The sequence below is a fragment of the Papilio polytes genome, unplaced genomic scaffold (genome assembly GCF_000836215.1).
Source record: "Papilio polytes unplaced genomic scaffold, Ppol_1.0 DF820844.1, whole genome shotgun sequence".
NCBI classification, from domain to species: Eukaryota; Metazoa; Arthropoda; class Insecta; order Lepidoptera; family Papilionidae; genus Papilio; species Papilio polytes.
In genome coordinates this window covers 760,715-780,656 of record NW_013528360.1, presented here as the reverse complement: position 1 = coordinate 780,656, position 19,942 = coordinate 760,715, and the positions used below count along the sequence as shown (strand labels likewise).

Genomic DNA, 19,942 nt, shown 5'->3' with positions numbered 1-19,942 from the left:
CCTAATATCAATGATAACCTCAATTTTTTTGGATATTACATGTTACGCTAAACTATTAAAATTAGCGATCAAATAATTTATTGGTGCTTTCAATTAATTTCTAAGTTATATCTTAACAAGAATCCTTCTGATTGTTCCTGACAGCTTTTCTTTGGAGAGTAAGGTATCTTATATCTTGGGTAAGTTACCGTGAACTTATACAATATTTTCTTTAGTACATTTATGTAATACAGGTACAGGTAGTATTAAAAATCGAAATTACATTATGCTAAATGCAGTACCTTGGGGAAAGGTTAGGCGACCGCCCAGGGCGGAGGACTTAAAAGGGCGGGCGCCACGTCTTATCTATGCGTTTGCATTGCTGTTAGGGGAGACTGTAGAAATCTCGACCAGAGCGTTGGTAATGGTAAAACTGAACCTGGATTAACGTATCAATATCTGTCTATACTAATATTATAAAGAGGAAAGATTTGTGTTTTTGTATGTATTGAAATAACTCAAAAACTACTGGGCAGATTTCTAAAATTCCTACACCATTAAAAAGCTACGTTATCAGTGAGTAATATAGATTATGTCCTGTACTATATTTTTTTATTCCACGCGGGTGAAGTCGTGTGCAACAGCTAGTGTTTTATAATCACCAAGAAAGCTCCGTAACTTTTAAACTGCTTCATTTGGACGACAATAAAAGAATTTCGGTCGTTTACGACTTTTCTGTTTTTTATTGTTTCGTTAACACTTTAAACGTACTTAACGAAGGTTAAAGACTGCGATCATTAAAATGGAAACAAAGAAGCAATAACGGTCTTAAAAGGGACAGGCAGAGATAACAAGGAGTTTGTTTATGGGACATCTTTGGTAAAAAATTAAAATTTTACTAAAGATACATTTTGAGAACGTTTTACCAAGTAATTTATATTAAAAATACCTTTTATATAATATATTGTTGATCAACGCAATAAGGCTATAAGGCTTTGGGTTTTTAATCTGTTCTGATTAATGTTTATCACGTGGATTAATATTTCCGTATATCCTTGTATTATGTCACGGATAATTCAATAAAGGTTCGTTTTGTAGTTAACAGATGGCGCTATCAATTTCTCAAATGCCCGCAATGGATTGACAATTTTTATTTAAAAAAATAAAATGATATGGTGATTGTGATTGGTGATCCAATTACAACTAGACTTTGCAAAAGCTACGTGTATACAATTTGAGGGGGGGGGCGTAAAGGTTGTACTGTTTCGTGAACTGGCATGTGTAATTCCAGCCCTTATATTTGTATTTTCTTAAATTGTTGTATTTAAAATACAGATAGAAATAAATGTTTTAAAAGTTAAAAGCTTTATAAATGAGAATTGATTGTCATTTCGTGTGAAATAATTAGTGGTAATCAGTCGACGGATGATGTTTTTAAACGAATGTTTCCATTCTGTAAATCTCCGTTAATTCGTCCGCCGACGTTGACCCACAGTTGCTTGTTTGCGGTAATTACATCGCGTAATAAGTTTAACGTTTAATTATTTGTAATTCAATTTAAAATACATAAAACTTTGATTACCGCCATCTAGTGCACAGACTACTTAATTAAATAATTTAAATTATTATCTATTTATTTTTATTGAAAAACGCAGTTATAAAAATGTATTTGTATATTATGTACACTTATATTCTACAGATTTACAGAAAATGTATAATCCCAAAGTAAAACTTTAACACAAAAAATACGCGTCCTATTAATGCCTATGAACTACCGATAGATGTCACTATTGTAAGATAATGGGGTATTTATTGTCCATTAACCGTGGGGTCGATTCGACCGTCTTATGATTTAGCGACTTCAATAAACTGTCTAATCTTATATGAAAATTAAACAGAAAAAAATAAGGTATTTTTTATTCTACATTCTTAAAACAGTTAAGCACATAATGTGAATTGAGCTTTTAAGATGGCGGCGTCCTAATCGTTATTGTCACATTAAGCTATTTGAACCAATTTAGAGCATTAAAACTTTTACGAGCTAGCTGAATTGTAAACGTTAACATTTAATTTCATTATTAACAAATACTCTAGCCAACATTATAGTGAAGGAAAACATAGAGAATAACCTGCACATATCTATGCAATTCTAGAAAGTAAAATCAAGCATACCGTAGTGAACCAGCGTGATTGACCAAGGCCTAGTCGACGACAACCTGAATGACCTTAAAATGTACTTGAAGAAACAATTCAAAGATGTAACGTGCTGTTAAAATTTCAAAAAGCTATGTAATATCGAGAGAAATATTAATGAATATCGTTCGACAAGTTAGATACGTCTCGATTCGTTTCATATATTATTTACAAGCAAATGAAATGTTACGCATAAAACTAAAAGCGATTCAATATATGTAACAAGATAATGGAAGTTGAAGCGGGCAATATAAAGGTGGCGTCACAATTGTAGCGACAGGATTTTATTTATTTTTATTTAATATATTATTATTATTATTATACAATAAAGTAATTGCTATCGTCCGTCCTCCTCTTTCTTTCTATAAGATACATATCACGTACTCTTTCTTGTGACGAAAAGCAGATAAATATGAAGCACAAAAATTGAACTTAAATTACTTTTATTACTATTTAATAAAACTTAAGTGTGCTTGTGGTATGTTGCAGAGTTTGGTATAATTAAATTCCCGTATTTTCTTAATATAGATATTGATAATATTAGTATTTAATAAGGATTAAAATATTGCTTATGTAAACCGCCCGCTGTCAGTGGGGCCACACACTATTACGTATTTGTGCGAGCGCGTAGAGGGAATGAAATGGAAAAGTGGCCTACAGGAGGATTCCGAAGAAATACGACGCAGCGGTAGTTAAGGCTTGTACATAATGTATACAGCACCACCGTCTCACTACACAAGCCTGCGAATTACTTACTGAATGGCGACGAAGCGTTTCAGAATATCGCTTTTGTTTAAATATATATTCTCCTTATATACAAGTTACTGCTTACCAGATACTGGCTGGCGGGACGACATGGAGCTGGTTACGCGAGCAAAAGTGATTGACTGACAGGCGACGTTGGCGACCTCTCGTATTGAAGACCAATACCTACTTTGGGCCGATGCGCCAGCGCAGTGAGTATATACGAGTTAATATATAACTCAATGACTTTAGTTAATTTACTAAAATTGCTAATTAATTATAATAGGAGTTTATTTTAATATTTGTATTGTACAATAAAAGAAGTACCATCAAGTAGAGCTGTTGCCATTTTATTTATTCTTTTCTAGTAAGGGAAAGATGGAAAGCGGAGAGGAATTTGGCGGGATATGTGGGAAAGGAAAGTATCCTTTTTAGTATATTCTCTATCGTTTAAAGGTAGATAACGCATTTGCAGTCTTCTATTACCAATATCTTTAATTACAATCACTGACTTATTTTAGTGAAATCTGTATAAAATATACATAACTAAATATGTTATGTACATGATTTGAATCTAGCAATATTCTTATCTTGGGATTCCTATTTGTAGGCACTCAAACATTTTATTTGTCGCGTCTCAAAACATCTTGAATGTTTTCCGATAATGGAAAAAAACTTTATCTGATAGAACAATTCGATAAGTATTACTCAAACTAAAGTTATGTTTAAAGCTATGAGACATGTTAAATGAATTTTATATTCCCTCAATATTTACGTCGTATGTAACAGTTATTGAGGTGCAACAAAAAATGGCGTTTTTGCAGTTAGCTTTTTACTATAAACAAATGTTTCTAGAAAAATGCAATGTTTCATTCGTCGCAATGGAAAAATCCATTCGGAATATGTTCCAAATATAATATATCCACACATACGGTCGGGATAAAGGTTCATAAACATAAGGGACCGTCGCCCTGCCTCTTACAGTTAATAGTCCGCATACGTCCCCGATCTCTGTCCCGCCAACTTATTGGCAGCTTATGAAACCCTGGTACTATAACGATATAACCTTACTAGATTAATATCAGAACTAAATAGGATTCTAAAAATAAATCATTGATTTTAATTCATTTTTTTACCTGCCTTGAGGCCTGTCCCAATACTGGCTGATAGAGGCTCAGATTAACAATGACGTCACTGTCAGATAGGGTAACAAAATAAGACATTTCCATCATATACTTAACACATTGGATTGTGATATCTGACAATTTAGTATTTGGTGGGACAGGCCCTTAGAGTTATTAATTGGACACCCTTACTTAGTATTATATAACTACTTAAGACAGGAATACATACTAGTAGCCGACAAGCAAGTGCTAATTACAGGTATATGTTAATTGGCATAGATTTGTGCAATCAGTGATTGATCTTGATGACATTTTTTTGGTCTCCAGTGCCATAGCTGGCATGCTAACTACTATTCAGTGGAATAAAAATTCACCTGTCGCAGAATTAAGCAGTTTCAAATATTGCGACACGAGATAACTAAGTAAAAATTAACCTTGATATTTGTATTACGTTTTAAGTATGTCTAGAATATTGTACAATATTTTATCTCCGACTGCGAGCTTCGCAGCCTCGTTACTTTTATGAGATAACACTCGAGACGAGTATTTGTTTGCGCTCACTTCTCTTATGAAGGCATAAGGGGCTTTGATAAATTGTTACGTCAAGCGTTTTTATCATTACAGATACAATAAAATTCTTAACAGTACGTACTAAAAAATGTAAAAAAAACCCTAATTGTATTAATCTATGTTTGTACTTCGAACAGACTTTTTAGCGTGAATCCGTCCTTTAATGGTTCAATAGCGAGGCCTAAATAAGTGCTGTACACGGGCTGGATGACATCTTCATTGTTTTGTGCCAACTGAGATGCGAGGTACAGTTGTGGACCCATCTCCCCGCGCGGCTCGCCGATCTCTACTAAGTCTTCAATTTCGTCGTTAGTTGGCTTTGCTGCCTAAAATAAAAATTGTGTGATTGTTGCTTTTGTAACCATTTATAAAGTTACCTTTAGCTTAGCTCACTTAACTAGTCACAATATTACCTCACTCCCCCAGTTCATCTCCACACCGAAGACTGGTTTCTCATTGTACGCCTGATGCAGTGTCTGCAGCTCAGCGAGCAATGGACGCAGGCGAGACGGCTCCGTGCGAAAACCGAGCACGTAGCCGCCAGACCACGCGTGGACCACCACTACTAAAGCCTCCCCGAACTTGGAGTTGCGGATCGATATCTAAGAAAAAAAAAACTGTTAAACGAAACAAATATGTTCAAACATACCGATTGTATAACTCATCAATTTAATTAAACAAAAAATAACTTAAGAACAGCGCCCTCTTTTGGACGACGCTTGTAGTTTAATCTTTAAAATAGCCAGTAGGTATTAAATATGTTGAATACATTGATATGATAACTGTGATCTCACAAGGAAAAGGTTGATTATACTAAATACTGAAGTTCTAAAATCAATGTAACCTTACTCTTTCAATAGTGATGTAGGGCATGGTGATATTAAATGCATCGTTCAAGTCCGCGCACCACACGACGCGCACGTTACTGGCTCGCAGGCTGCCCAGATTGCCGGACTCACTCGACAGGTTCCACACACCGTGCTCGTGGATACATATCTGAGTAAACCACACAATAAATATAAGAAAAACCGATGATTATAGTGTTACTTAGTGCATCTTACCTTTTCAAGAGGTAACATCTTCAACTGTTTGTTCTGTATAATGGAACTCCTGAGTTTCAAATCACGATATAATTTTGAACCTGCGTAAGCTCTGGAAAATCAGTCAATAAAACGATTGACGTGAGAATCAGATACAAACATAGAAACTGTTTTCTTTATACATATAGATAAATGATCAATGATTGTCGAATTCACTCTTTTCAAGTACAAAAGGTAACTGTGACAAATATTGGCAACTTAACCTGAAAAGGCTTGTACAAAAACTGTTTGTGTACCAAATCACAGTTGTTACTTACTTATGTACTCCAACAACTGAGGTGTAATGCCTGACGCAGTTGGGCGAAAGGTTGGTGAAGATGAATTCGTACTTATTATTGTTGTAATTGGCAAATAGATGGAGTGCTTGCGTGGTGCCTCGAAGACCGGAGTTCACAGTTCTTGTACTTGTTGATATGATGCTGTTTAATCCTATTGCTGGAAAATATTAACGAGATTTAACATCGGTCAACGGCAATTATTAGGGAAAGTAAGTTGCTCGTATTTTTTAGCAGGCGCCATTTTTTATCCTTTTCTGTTTATATTTCTCACTTATTTAGTACTAAAAGCTTAATAAAAACATTATAAGTGTTGTATTTGCTATTGGTTACTAATAATCCAATGGGTAAAACCTAATATTTAATCCTTAAAACTTACATAGATTTATCCTGGGTGAGCTCATAGAATGCCAGATGATCCTTAAATTTGTAACAACCATACGGCCTTTAGTCCCGCTATTGCCTTTGGTATCCTCTATTGGTTCTATTCTGTCAAAAATCTTCTCTCCAGGCCGCAGCCTCAAATACCTTGAAAATAAAAAAGAAAACCTCTTTTGTTTAATCAAAGTTGATACTGGCTGATTCCATATTTTTCTCAAAAAAAGTAAAACTATATGGACATTTAAAACTGGCAACATGTTTTAACAATAACTGTGTGTAATTCGTTGTTGAGAAAACAACAAAAATCAATTGATATAAGAGATCTTACGAAAATGGTAGATCGAAGAGCACTTCCCGATCCTGCCAAACAATAGATGTTTGCTTTTTTGGCATGTTTCAGATGTAAAAAAGTCTGTTATAAAGACCGTATTTTACACACGCTGGGCGATTTCGTTATGTTTAGTTGGAGGTTACCATGGTAACGCTTAATATTACGTCAGCGATGCAAGTTAGTAGCTCATAAGGTACTACACCACAGAAATTCCCTTCCCTGAATATGGCAGAGGAGAGAACGCATAGGAAGGAGAAATGTTTTCCGTGTCTTGGATTCAATATAAAAAACGTATCTGAGATTGCGGATGTAAATGGGTAGCGATTACTTCTCTATTTCCGCGAATTCAAGGGACCGTATGCTCCTTTGCTACCTGAAGGTATAAAAAATTGTTTTTTTTTTTTAATTTTACGTCTGTCGAAATATTTCATTTCACCGTACGAAATCGTAGTTTTACTAAATAAATGAAAATCATTAGAAACTTCTAACGTTCTAACATAAACCACAATACGCTTGCATCGAAGAAACTCAACAAAGACTAGAAATTATTACATCATTTATAAATTCTACAGAAAACCAGGAAATTTCAACACTAAATCATCCCAGGCATCCGTTCCCTCAGATTGTTTGAGATAATTTATTTTGTTCATTACAAGAGGCGAGGGTACACAAAAAAAATGTATTTATAAAACCGCTGAAAACTTTGAACAAGTACATTACGTATCAAAATATAAAAATGCAATCATTTACTATTATAAATATGGTTTGTATGGATGGATGGATGTTAGAAGGTATCTCCAATGTCCCAACTCGTTAAATTCTAAGAAACTTAGTAACCATCAATAGCGAAAAAGATCGTAATTTCCAATTTTCAAGATGAGTGCGTTGAAATATTTGGGAATTATACTATTATTTGAATTGAATGTTACTTGTCTTGTAAATATATCTAATGTTGCCACAATAATTGTTTTATAACCACAGAACATAACTACCCTTTGACTCTGTCTGAAAACAATTTCGAACACAAATACAAGAACAAAAGAAAATTAAACATCAAGTAAGATCTTGAAATGGCAACCGACTCATTACAAATGCTGAAATAAAAAACGTTATCAGATTATTTTAAAACACCCCATTAATTATATCTCCGAAAAGCTGAAATATTGGCCACCCTATTATCATTGTTTTCTTGCCAGTTTCTTCCAAATTAAAATAAATAAACTTCTTAATTTGTGACAAAAGGACTCCAATACTTTCGTATCACACAATCTGACACGTACAAAGACACTTAAATTATTTTTAATGGGATGTTTTGAATAAACGAACACTTCAAATGTTATCGAAGAAACAACACGTACTCTTTTAATTCGCTCTGACATCTTTGCAATTATAAATCTTCAGGCGCTTTAGAGAATACAGACATCTTTGACTCTATGCGTTTACCAAACTATAATAAGTTGTAGACGATTAGCTCTGGCAGGCAATAAACTAAATTAATGTGCGCACTGTTAGTCTAGTATGACCTACTTGGCACCGCGGTTAAATAATTATTTGTTATAGCCAACTATTTAACGTCCTACTATAGTTTATTACCTACAGCCAACAACATCCGTAATTTACTTGGCATTTTTGAACAAAATAAGTAGACAATACATACTAGTAGTACCTCATTATGAGATATCGTCCTTAAAAATTCGTAGAAGTCAAAATATACACAATTATTCACATGAATATAATGTAACCCGAATTATTTTTTACAGGTAAAAAAGTATTCAAACTTTATTTTGATTAAAATCCTTATCTTAATGGTATTGGTTACAAAAGTACTTTGTCCCTTCTGATTTAAAGATAGTTCACGTTTATACTATAAAATCTGAAGACTTACATCGAAACTTATTATAAACGGTTTATTTTAAATTAGCTTGTATTTCGGGTACCTCAGGAACAGTGAAATATCTAAACTAATCTAATTGTATTGGACTCCCAAGATTTGTAAAAGCTTTGATATTAAGAAAAACTATTATCTTCCGTTTTGTTTGCTTTTTAACTATTTTAATGTATTCTGTATTCTTAAAAGCTATTTGTTAATCTGTTCCATTTATCTTTATTTAAAACAACAATATTGTTAGGAAATTATAAGGAAACGAAGGGAATAGTAGGGGGAAGTAGCTCGGGCGCTCAGTCGCAGTCTCGGCGCTCAGTCGCCATCGCCAACAAGCTCAGTATTTTTCTAGTCGTCACCACGGAAAGTTCGATATCTTTGCGTTGTCGCATTGGAGTTCAATTGTGTGATTTAAAGTAATTTACAAGCATTGTTAATATGTCTGTCCGTCTATTTTAAAGGAAGTCATTTGTGTCGAAATATCTAACAGTTTACATACAAACATTTATTGCAACTATTTGCATTACTAATTAAACTTTTACAGAATTGTCGCCTCTATCCTGAAAATCATAACGAAATAATCTTTGGAAATCAAAGCGTAAAATTCCATCGAAATGTCACCGACGTTAAAAGTCCCAGTATTTTCAATAAGACCTGACAACAAGTGTACAAAGTTTAACTTGTTAAATGTCGGCGGCAATTGCTTTACGCCTTTTCGCGCTACAAAATGTTAATGTCAAAATTGATATTGACATTAAAAAGCTCATACAAATGTCAAACTTTAAAACCGTGTTAAAACTATAGCCGCTTGTTTTTTTGTTTACAACTTAATGAAATAACCTGACTGTTTAGGAAATAAGTAAAATAATACCGGGCTTTACAAATCAGGGTACAGCATGTCATTACGATATCATATGAACATTCCACAAAAGTTATCTTTATTGCTACCAAACAAAACTGGTCAAGCAAATATAATAATAACGCGAGTAAAAAGATAATAGCTCATGTGCAAATGTCAAATACCATTTCCTACAAACTATTTATCTCGGAACTTATAATAATATATCTTGCAGCAGCAGGAATCAGCGTTTGGGGTATTTACGTAATATTACGCAACTGTGTATTTCACTATTAAAATTCATGAGGCAATTTATTTGACACAAAATTATATTTGTTATCTGTGAATTTCTAAACTGATGCTCACTTACTCTTTGGATATATCAATGTCAATTGTCAAATACTTTTGACAGTGTTATTTTATTTACTCTTTAGTTGTTATTGTTTACAAAATAATCTTACCCACTAATTTGTTAAAATACCTTAGTCTTAACTGTTCTTGATGATTTACTCGTTTTTGGTAATTGGTAAGCGAAGGCTTGCTGGTCAAGAATTGCGATATTTTTGGTATGTTAAGTTTAATGCATATAGACTAGACCTTAGTGATGTAATTAAATTAAGTTTTATAGTGTAGATTGAATAATTTAAACTACTATATGCTGTTTAGTAACTTTTGTGCTAAACTCGAACGTAACTTATATATAAAATAGCAGTAGCGTAGTAAATAGTTTTAATTCAGCCTTCAATAAGTCGTGATGGAGCAAACGAACAAGTCAAAACCTGTTTACTTCTTGATTTATCATCGTTCTATCTTTTTCCCACTTTGTTACTACTATTAACTTATTATTAACTAATAATAAATTGTTTTATTGTAACTTGTAAAAAATTGTCCACGAAAACACCTAAAATGATAACTAATGAGCTATTTATAATTTCAGATACAAAAAGAATGAATAAAGAAAATAGAACTGCAGCTGGTCTGGTAAGTCTTTTAGTAACTAAGCCAAATTAAGTTTATAAAATATCATAAGAAATGGGAGAAATGTTTCAAAATGCAAACTACTAAAATATAATAAGACTTGTAAATACAACAGTAAAAAAAATGTAACTCCTGAGTAACATAAACTACTTGGTAACATTATCACTATTGAATTTTGTTAAGCTTTGAATATAAATCTTAATATAGTTTGTTACTATAACTTTAATTAAACCAAGCCTATATCACATGGATGTTGTAATCTATGTGATATAGACTTGGTCTAAAAAGGTCAGATATCTATAATAAGGTCTTATTTGATGTAGTTTGTATATCTATAAGAAATATAAGTTCCTATTTTACATCATAAGGTGGCAAATGAGCACGCGGCCACCCAAATCCTTTAAAATGGCGAAGGAGAGGCACATAAAGAGGATATTTCCCCTTCTTATGCGTCTCCTGGAACACCAAATCCATGTTCCATTCCCATCCTTCTCTATTAAGAAAAAGGGTGGGAAGGAGAAGTGACTAAAGTTGGGCCTCCGGCACCACACTCATCAGACGAAACGCGGAATTGCTTCCACTTCACGCCTGTCTTCCGTGTGGTTGTGGTATTACACCGGGCGAACCGACCCATTCGTGTGAAGATGTTATAGTCGGGCTCTACCACTATTTGTTGCCAGGGAAGATGTGTGTCAACTGCATATTGTTTGCAGTAGGGTAGGGGTGTCAACTGCAATGATATATTATAGTTTTTAATAAAACGATTTTAATCTTGTAATTACAGCGGCGTTCAGCAGTAGCGGAAAGATTGAAATTGAGAGAAGAGTGGTCAGCCCTGAAAGGGACTGACAAAGAATCAAATACAAAGAAAAATACTAATATATTGAAGAAGAAACAAGAAAATATCAAAGCAGCAAAGCATACATATGTGACTACAGCTTGTGATAATCTTGGAGCTGGGACTCGGAGAGTAAGTGATAAGTTGTGTAATAAAAATTACATTTACTTAACTAGACTTAGGGCCTGTCCCACAAAATAAATTGTCTGATAACAATCCAACATGTAAAATATGTGAAGGAAATATCGGGTTTTGTTCCCTTATCTGACAGTAACATTTTTAAGCCTTTATCAGCCAGTGGTGGGACAGGCCCTTATCTATTCTCTATACTATTATGATAGAAGCGTAAACACACACTTCTTTGTTGCCTAAGATGTCAGCAATTACACCATATTTGTGAATAATTATTTTTTCAATAAAAAGCCCTATACTTGCGTCACGCTTTAGGCTATATATTTTGACGCCATTAAACTAGGGAGGTAAATATTTTGAAGAGAAATCCTAATGTGAGAAAGAGACCATAAGTTGCTACCAACATTAAGAAAGCAAGGTTGTCATGTCACGTCATTTTGACATTTGCTATTGATAATTTGACGAATGTAAACAATTAAATAAAATTTTCATAGTTTCATGCAGATGAAGCCGCATGGGAACAGCTAGTGTTACATAATATTTAATTACCTATTTAATGCTAACCTTTCGATTAAATTTGTACCAAACAGTTTTTTATTTATCTACATTTTCTTTATTTTGTTTTCAAATTATCACCTTTAGTGCCATAGCCCATAATGAAATTTATTAAATACTAACTTTAGTGCAAAATTTAAACAAATCTGATATAAATGCAGCCTATATTTTACACTGCACCCTGCCAGGGTAAATTCCGTGACTTTGTCTGGGCTTAATTAAAAACATAATTAAGAGCCTGTGTACTTTCTGCTTATCTTCTACATCTATGCTTTTGACAATCTGAAGATGCATAATAACATGTATTTAAACATTCGCATTTGTTAAGTAAAATTAGGAGTATTGCGGCTGTAACTATTATCATAATTTTACAGTGAAATCTCTTTTTGTAACGCAGCAAATCATATGAGTAATTTTTTACCAGCTAACACGTGGTAACGCAAGCAGCAGTAGCGAGGTTCTGCGCGGTATTGTGGCGTTAGTAGAAGTTGGATCAAGCAGCCGTGCACTAGCGCTAAGGGCGGCACTTAGCGCGCTCGGTGCTACCGTGGTGCCAGCCTGGACACACCTCGTCACACACTTAGTGTGGTCACATGGTAAGACTACTTGTTGATCTTCCATTACAGAGATTCTTATCTCTTCCACCCATGATTTTCTCCGCATGAAATTAAAAAAAATGGCCTATGTGTTTTTTTCAGGCTATGTTCTCCATCTATGTCAAATTTCATTAAGATCCGTCTAGCAGTTTAGGCTACAGTCTAATAAACATCCATCCATGTAAACTTTTGCATTTATAATGTTAGTAAGATAGTGAAATACTATCTTAACAATCATGGCCTTTTAACTGCAGAACTTAGGAATTATTATTTATGGACAGGATGAGGGAATATCTTTGTTTGTGTCCTCTTCTCTGTCAAATCCTTCTTTCTTATAAGAAACTAGCTGTTGCTCGCGACTTGGCCTGCATGAAATCAAAAATATAGCCTATGCACTCAGTAATAAAGTACCTTTTTAATGATGCAATAGTTTTTGTAATCGGTTAAGTGGTTTTTGAGTTATTTCAATACATACAAAAATAAAAATCTTTCCTCTTTATAAAATTAATATAGAAGAGAAGGGAAAATTGAATATTGCCAGATACGTCATTTTCAATTGTCAATTTTTATTGTGTATTGTACCACTGGGTACGCTACTTACGAACGAAATTACGGCATCCCCTTTTTACCTTTTCTGGGGGAGCTGGGTTAACTGGGATTTTGTAACCCTGGTGTAGACGGTTGCCCCAGTGTGCGTTCGCGAGCGCGTGCGCTGGCGTGCCGCGTGGTGTCGCCGCTGTGGGTGGAGGCGTGCGCCGCGAGCGCCCGCCGCCTGCCGGAGGACACATTCCCCGCGCCCTCGCGACCCTCAGACCTACCCTCGCCACGGACCTTGAGGATCATGCTTGTATGATATTACGGACCAAATTTACTCCCTTATCATTCCTGTCCCTTTTTTTTTATAAGATGGCAAACTAGTAAGCGGCGACCTGAATCTCTCAAAATTATGAAGCGAGCGACGCCCATAGACATCCGTAATAGCGGATGCGTTGCCTAGCCATAATCAATGGAGGAGGAGACGCACATAAAGAGGATGTGCTATGCGATTGTTTAATTACAATCTGCAGTTCCTGGGTTCGATTCCCATGTGTTTTTAAATATTTATATGTACTTTTCTCACCTTTGTCTATAATTTTTGTGCGATTGTCGATTGTTTCGCATACAATTCAACTATTTAGTTGCACAACTAAAAATCGAGTAATGTGCACCATATAAGCTGATAGGAATCGGAGACTTAACAGTTGTGCGATAGTTTGTACAAAGGTGTGCGCGCACTTACGGTGAAGGAAAACGTCGTGATATCGCATTATTCCCAACCGTCACCCCGCTCTGTCCCCACGTGAGAATAAAAAGTTTCATCGGTCCCACCTGCGACGAGAGGACGGTTGGAACTTATTTTATTTCATATCGATTCCATCTGTAACCTTATTGATGATAGTGGAACTAAAAAGTGGGACGGATGAAACTTTTTATTTTCACGTGGGGACAGAGCGGGGTGTCGGTTGGGAATAATTCGCACATATCTGAAATTGATAGAAGTAGAATTCAACACACATTTGGTTAGCATTTACTATTGTCTAATCACTAAGGATAGTCTAATGAAATTCTTCACTATATTACCTGAAGTATATCTGTCTCTTTTATTCTGCAGAAAAAAGCTGAAATGGAGAATATAAGTTTGGCAGCGTTGCTCTCAGATAGTACGGAAGATGACTCTAAGAAGCTGACGCTGCGGTTGTCAAGCGATTCTGACACGTCAAACACGTCAGTCGACACGTCACATGACGAGCGTGACACGTCACGTGACAACACTGGTATGTGACAATTAAATTAGAACCAATGTTTTTTTTAATATTACAAGGTGGTAAAACGGCGAAGCGACCGTTGCCCAAATGTCCGCAATTGCAGATTGCCTACCCTTAATCGACGGAAATGCACATAAAATGGTATTTCCCCTTCCTATGCGTCTCCTCCACCGTCAAATCCACTTTCCCTTCCCATCCTTTCGATGTTAAAGCGGGCTCTAACACTGTTATTGTATGTTACAATAAAATTAGGACCAATATGATAAGAACAATATTTCATACAATAAACTTTGTATTAAGGATATTGATATATAAAAATTTTCTAATTTAGCTTTTGCCCGCGACTTCGGGCACGCGAAGTTATAAAAAAACTTACTAGCTTTTGTACTAATGTTTGCTTATACTCGGTTTATTTTTAAGGTTGTTAGTATACTTCAGACTATATTCTACATCTCTGTAAAAATTTCATCACAATCCGTTAAGCAAAATGGTGTCTTCATACCAAACTCTCATTTCACTTGTATAATCTCAAGTTACACTGGACATAATATCAACCAGTATGCACACCAATGTATGTTGAGCCTCCACAGATATGGAAGCGCGGGTGAACACGGCGCCGCGCCGGCCGCAGGCTGCCCGCACACCGCCGCAGCCGGTCAAGTCCAAAAGAAAGCTGTTCACACAGAAGGAGCCAGAATTAACAAAAACCAGTGGTATTGAAACAGGTAAATATTTATATGATATTTCTAAACGACTGAACTGATTTTGAGTTCAAATCTCAATTAACATAACTTTTTTTTCATTTTTAAGTCTTGTCTTGAATTGTTTTTCGAGTTTACTATAAAAGAATAAAATGTTACTTACACCTAATAATTAATTTAGTAACTGTTTTTAAAAATCTTCGTTTTATAATACAGACGATAGATGGCGCTATTCACAATTAGATCCTAACACTATTTAAGTATTTATTTCCTAAAAAGGTTTCGCAACTTGATCCGCGCGGAATAAAATAAAGAATAGCCTATGTTTTCTTCCAAATTTTCTACATCGATACCAAATTTCATTAAAAACCGTCCATTTTAACTTTCGCATTTATAATACATTTAAATTTAACGTTACAGTTATTTCAAATTTAAAAAAAATGTTTAATTGTACTGTTAATAGATGGCGCTGATCTAAATTTTAAAATCATTAATAATGCCGTCAATAGATGGCGCTATTTCAAATTTTTTAATTATTCCCTAACTTCAGATGTGGAGCGCACGTCTGCTAAGCCGCTGACGTATGAGCAGCGCCGGGAGTTGGCGCGCGCAAGCCGCTTAGCGCGCAAGTTACTGCGCACCACCACAGCGAACGCGCACGCGCACGCTACAGACACGCACACCTACAGAGTGGTATTTACTGTACTTTTTATACTAATACTAGCTATTATGACTTCGTCCCCGTGAAATTAAATAATAAAAATATAACCTATGTTACATAAAAAATACAAATCCGGCCTCACAGAGTTAAGATGTTAAAATTGACTCTACCAATTAAACTGAAACCTAATTTTAGCCCTCTTTTCCCACCCTTTTCGTACAAGAAAAAGATGGAAGAAGGAAATGGAAGTAGGTAGAGGAAAATTCCTAATAAAATCTAATCCTCTTTGTTGATGAAAGGAAGGCAACGCTATTGCAATAATTAGAAAATCCTAGTTAGATCCCAAATCTATTTAATTTTACTTACCAACATAAATATTATTTTTAAGTATTAATAATCAAAAGTATTCAAAATAAACAATTGATTTAATTTCAGGTATTAACAGGTATGTCCCGCGCAGAAAGACTCGAGGCTCACAACGCTATACGAAGTCTAAACGGTCGTATACAGAAAGAAGTTAATAAAACAACCACACATGTATTATTAGGTTCATGTAAACAGGATAATGTACAAAATTTTACACAAAATACGAGAGCTAAAGAAAAACGGGATATTATAAATTTTATCTACAGTCAAGTGGCGTCTAAAAAGAATATATCTGGGATCTCAGGAACTGGAGTTGGAGTTAACAATATGGCAAACGTTAAAAATATTGCGGATGTTAACAATATGGCCGACGTTAGCAATATGGCAAACGTTAACAATATTGCGGACGTTAGCAATATGGCAAACGTTAACAATATTGCGGACGTTAACAATATTGCGGACGTTAACATTATTGCGGACGTTAACAATATTGCGGACGTTGACATTATTGCGGACGTTAACAATATTGCGGACGTTAACAATATTGCGGACGTTGACATTATTGCGGACGTTAACAATATTGCGGACGTTAACAATATTGCGGACGTTAACAATATGGCAAACGTTAACAATGTTGCGGAAGTTAATTCGCCGCTAGTTGACTATATGGCAGAAGTTGACAAAATGCTGGAAGTTGACATGGCAACAAATGCAACACCAGTTGACAACGCAAACAAAATTGGTATTATTGGAGTTAGAAATGATAAATTAAGAACGGTCAACGCATTACTGGGCGCTGCCAGAGGTTGTAGAGTTCTGTTCGCCAAATGGGCGAAGGATTCATTTGAGGCCAAACGATGGTTACATCACTACGGTTATGAAGTGCCGCATTTGAGGAAAATAGCTATGGTAAGTGAAAATATTTTATTAAACTTATTTGGAACAATAAAAGCCTTTGCGGATTTTTGAATCTCTTTTTAACCAACATATCTTTAAGTATGAAAATGTAAGACTCAAAGTAACTTAAGCCGCTATACCACTTTTTACTTAACAGTAGGTAAAGTTAGAACTGACGTTTGTAAGCAATATTTAAACTATGAAATTGTACTGTTTTCAGTAACAGTAATTTGTACACACGATAGTGTTACGTTCGACTTAAGTATGACCGCAGTTGTGTAGCGAGCATTAGAGCCTAAGTATTACTTCCATTCTGTGTGAACTCTATATAACGACACTGAAGGGACTGTCCATTTTATGGCGTTATAGAGAGTTGTCGTAAAATCAGAATTAGAAAAAGAAAAGTTAATTTTATATTACTTCCAACCTGTGCGAACTCTATATAACAACACTGAAGGGACTGTCCATTTTATGGCGTTATAGAGAGTTGTCGAAAATCAGAATTAGAAAAAGAAAAGTTAATTTTATATTACTTCCAACCTGTGCGAACTCTATATAACAACACTGAAGGGATTGTCCATTTTATGGCGTTATAGAGAATTGTTAAAATCAGAGTTAGAAAAGAAAAAGTTTATTTTAATCTAGTGTTAGTTATCTAGTAGTAACACATATAAAAAATAATCTTGTTTGAACGCTATTGTGTAGTCTGTTATTTTCGTCTGACGTCTTTTGCTGCAACAGTAATTATTTCGTACTTTTTTACTTATTTTACTTATTTCTTGCAATATTGAGCCATCTTCGCGATAAAGGACAAAAGAGCTTAGTTTTTACTAAGCGCAGTTTTTACTAATTTGAGTGGATGTAATGCTGGTGAGTGTATTGTTATGGAAGACAAGTTAAACATACCAAAGCCAATTGATTTCGACGCTTTAGGGAGTTTGTCGTAAAATCGAGGGACGTTATGTGGAGTTTACACTGAATTTTATTTACACTTTGTGTACAAAATGCTAATTAATTTTGCATACTAACATAATACATAGATTAAAACAGTGTTTTTTTTTAGAAAGCGCGTATAGAAAGGCAGGCTTTAGGCAGGATGCGTTCCGAATACGCGTATGACGTATTTAACGGTATGCGGGTGCGCGTCGCGCCTGGCGCCGAACAAACACACGCGGTTGTACAACTTCTAACGCTATGTGGCGCTGCTGTGCAACATGGCGGCGTTCAAAATGGCGGGAACACACAAAATGGCGGACCGAATGTTCGAGATTACGATATAATTATAGGTAATGAAGAGAACCAAGTGAGCTCCAAATGGGTTTTCGATAGTATCGCCGCGGCCAGAATGAGGACCACGAGAAGATATATTAATAAAGTTGTTCCAGAAAGTTCTGAATCTTTAACTCAGTAATGTTCTGGAATTTTCTAAATATAACTCCATGACTTTCGTATTGTCCTTGTCATTCTCTTTGAATAAACAGAGACACGCTATGTACAGTCGGGGAAACTGACGGTGTTCCTAAAATCTACAATCGTTTGGACATTTTGCAACTTGACGCGGAACAAAAATTTAATACAGCATATAAGCTGTATTGTTCTTATTATTTATAAATAATATTTATTTGATATAGTAATAAGTTTCTTTTTTGTATAATCATTAATTACAGGATCAATATCGCATTGGCTCCTTAACTAGGAATAAAAATTAAAGGAATGAGAATTACTTGTCTTATCTGTACAAATGCGGTTTTTATACTGTGCTAGTTTTTTTATTGTCTCTGTTAACTACAGTAAAATCTCGATAACATAAAAACTTCTATAACTTCATAAAATAATATTCCCTTCCCTTCAGAGCCCAAAACCTCTATAACATAGACCCTTGATAACTTAAAACCTCTATAACTTAAAATATTTTGTGCGTTTCCCTTCGACTTTAACTTATCGATGTTCTACTGTAGTTGTTTGTAAGAGTTTATCTCGAGGCAATATTTCCTAAAGTGGAACACCGCAGATTTCCGCCACTGTACTGGAACTTTTACACTTATACTGAAGTTTGTGGAACATTTATTTTATACCACGGATTGTTTGTTATATGTTTTTGTTGTTTTCGTAGATATTTAACATGACTGATGAAATAAAATCAAACGAAATTATTTTGAATTTGTCTTTTATTTGAAAAACACTATTCCCTCAAAAATACAGTTTTTGGGTCTTTTTTATAAATTTCACAATTTCTACAAAATCTTATTTGCACTCATCATTCTCCTTATCCTACTCCTGTTGGCACAACAGGTTTTTGTCCTCCAAATAACTATACGTCATCTCAGTCATCACTCCCTTCTTGATCATGTCACCTTTCACACAATCCATCCGTCTCTTTCTATGTCTACCTCTACCGGATTACCACACACATAACTGTTTACACTGAAAATATGAAAGTACAAGCGAGATTTCGTCCATGTAAAAATGAAAAAAAAAAGTAAATAGACTATGTTGTGCTTCCAGTGTGTTCTACATCTGTGGAAAATTTCATCAATATCTCAAGCTTTTTTTAAGGTAATTATGTAATAAACATCCATCCATCCAAACTTTATCATTTGTAGCTGTTGCTCGTGACTTCGTCCGCGTGGAATTTAAAAAAATACAGCCTATACTCACCGATAATTTACCTTTATTACGGTGTAAGAATTTTTAAAATCGGCCCAGTAGTTTTTGAGTTATTTCAATACATACAAAAATACAAATCTTTCCTCTTTAGTATAGACTAGCTGTTCCCGTGCGGCTTCATCCGCATGAAATTGTGAAAATTTTATTTTATTGTTTACATTTGTCAAATTATCAATTACAACTGTCAAAATGACTACATGACAAACCTTGGTAATCTTGTTTCCTTGATGTTGGCAGCAATTTATGGTCTCTTTCCCACATTAGGGTTTTTATCCAATAAAGCGTGACGTGAGTTTAGGGCTTTTTATTAAAAAAGAATTATTCAAAAA

General features: G+C 34.8%; 2 protein-coding genes across 2 annotated transcripts; one reads left to right on the top strand and one right to left on the bottom strand.

The window, feature by feature from the left end:
• Positions 1-3,214: 3,214 nt before the first annotated feature.
• On the bottom strand, positions 3,215-7,053 carry LOC106110143 (Bardet-Biedl syndrome 5 protein homolog). The gene is made up of 7 exons (XM_013291858.1): positions 6,695-7,053; positions 6,365-6,513; positions 5,968-6,145; positions 5,672-5,762; positions 5,460-5,606; positions 5,024-5,212; positions 3,215-4,936 (listed from the first exon to the last, which is right to left on the bottom strand). The coding sequence occupies exons 1-7, from the start codon at positions 6,757-6,759 to the stop codon at positions 4,727-4,729; spliced, it is 1,029 nt and encodes a 342-aa protein (XP_013147312.1). The 5' UTR covers positions 6,760-7,053; the 3' UTR covers positions 3,215-4,726.
• Positions 7,054-9,834: 2,781 nt separating this feature from the next.
• On the top strand, positions 9,835-18,824 carry LOC106110173. Its single transcript, XM_013291902.1, has 10 exons — positions 9,835-9,983; positions 10,355-10,398; positions 11,180-11,365; positions 12,345-12,516; positions 13,194-13,363; positions 14,168-14,330; positions 14,912-15,046; positions 15,573-15,715; positions 16,119-16,958; positions 18,010-18,824. Exons 2-10 carry the CDS (start codon positions 10,366-10,368, stop codon positions 18,355-18,357), a joined length of 2,190 nt encoding a protein of 729 aa, XP_013147356.1. The 5' UTR covers positions 9,835-9,983; positions 10,355-10,365; the 3' UTR covers positions 18,358-18,824.
• Positions 18,825-19,942: the final 1,118 nt, after the last annotated feature.

Bases quoted from the DNA above. Each gene is read 5' to 3' on its own strand.
- LOC106110143 (XM_013291858.1), bottom strand. From the start codon at position 6,759: ATGCCAAAAAAGCAAACATCTATTGTTTGGCAGGATCGGGAAGTGCTC. The intron at 5,763-5,967 runs GTAAGTAACAAC...CTGATTTTCCAG, and splicing joins TCAGTTGTTGGAGTACATAA to AGCTTACGCAGGTTCAAAAT. The intron at 5,607-5,671 runs GTAAGATGCACT...TGGTTTACTCAG, and splicing joins AGATGTTACCTCTTGAAAAG to ATATGTATCCACGAGCACGG.
- LOC106110173 (XM_013291902.1), top strand. From the start codon at position 10,366: ATGAATAAAGAAAATAGAACTGCAGCTGGTCTG. The intron at 10,399-11,179 runs GTAAGTCTTTTA...TTGTAATTACAG, and splicing joins ATAGAACTGCAGCTGGTCTG to CGGCGTTCAGCAGTAGCGGA. The intron at 13,364-14,167 runs GTATGATATTAC...TTTATTCTGCAG, and splicing joins GGACCTTGAGGATCATGCTT to AAAAAAGCTGAAATGGAGAA.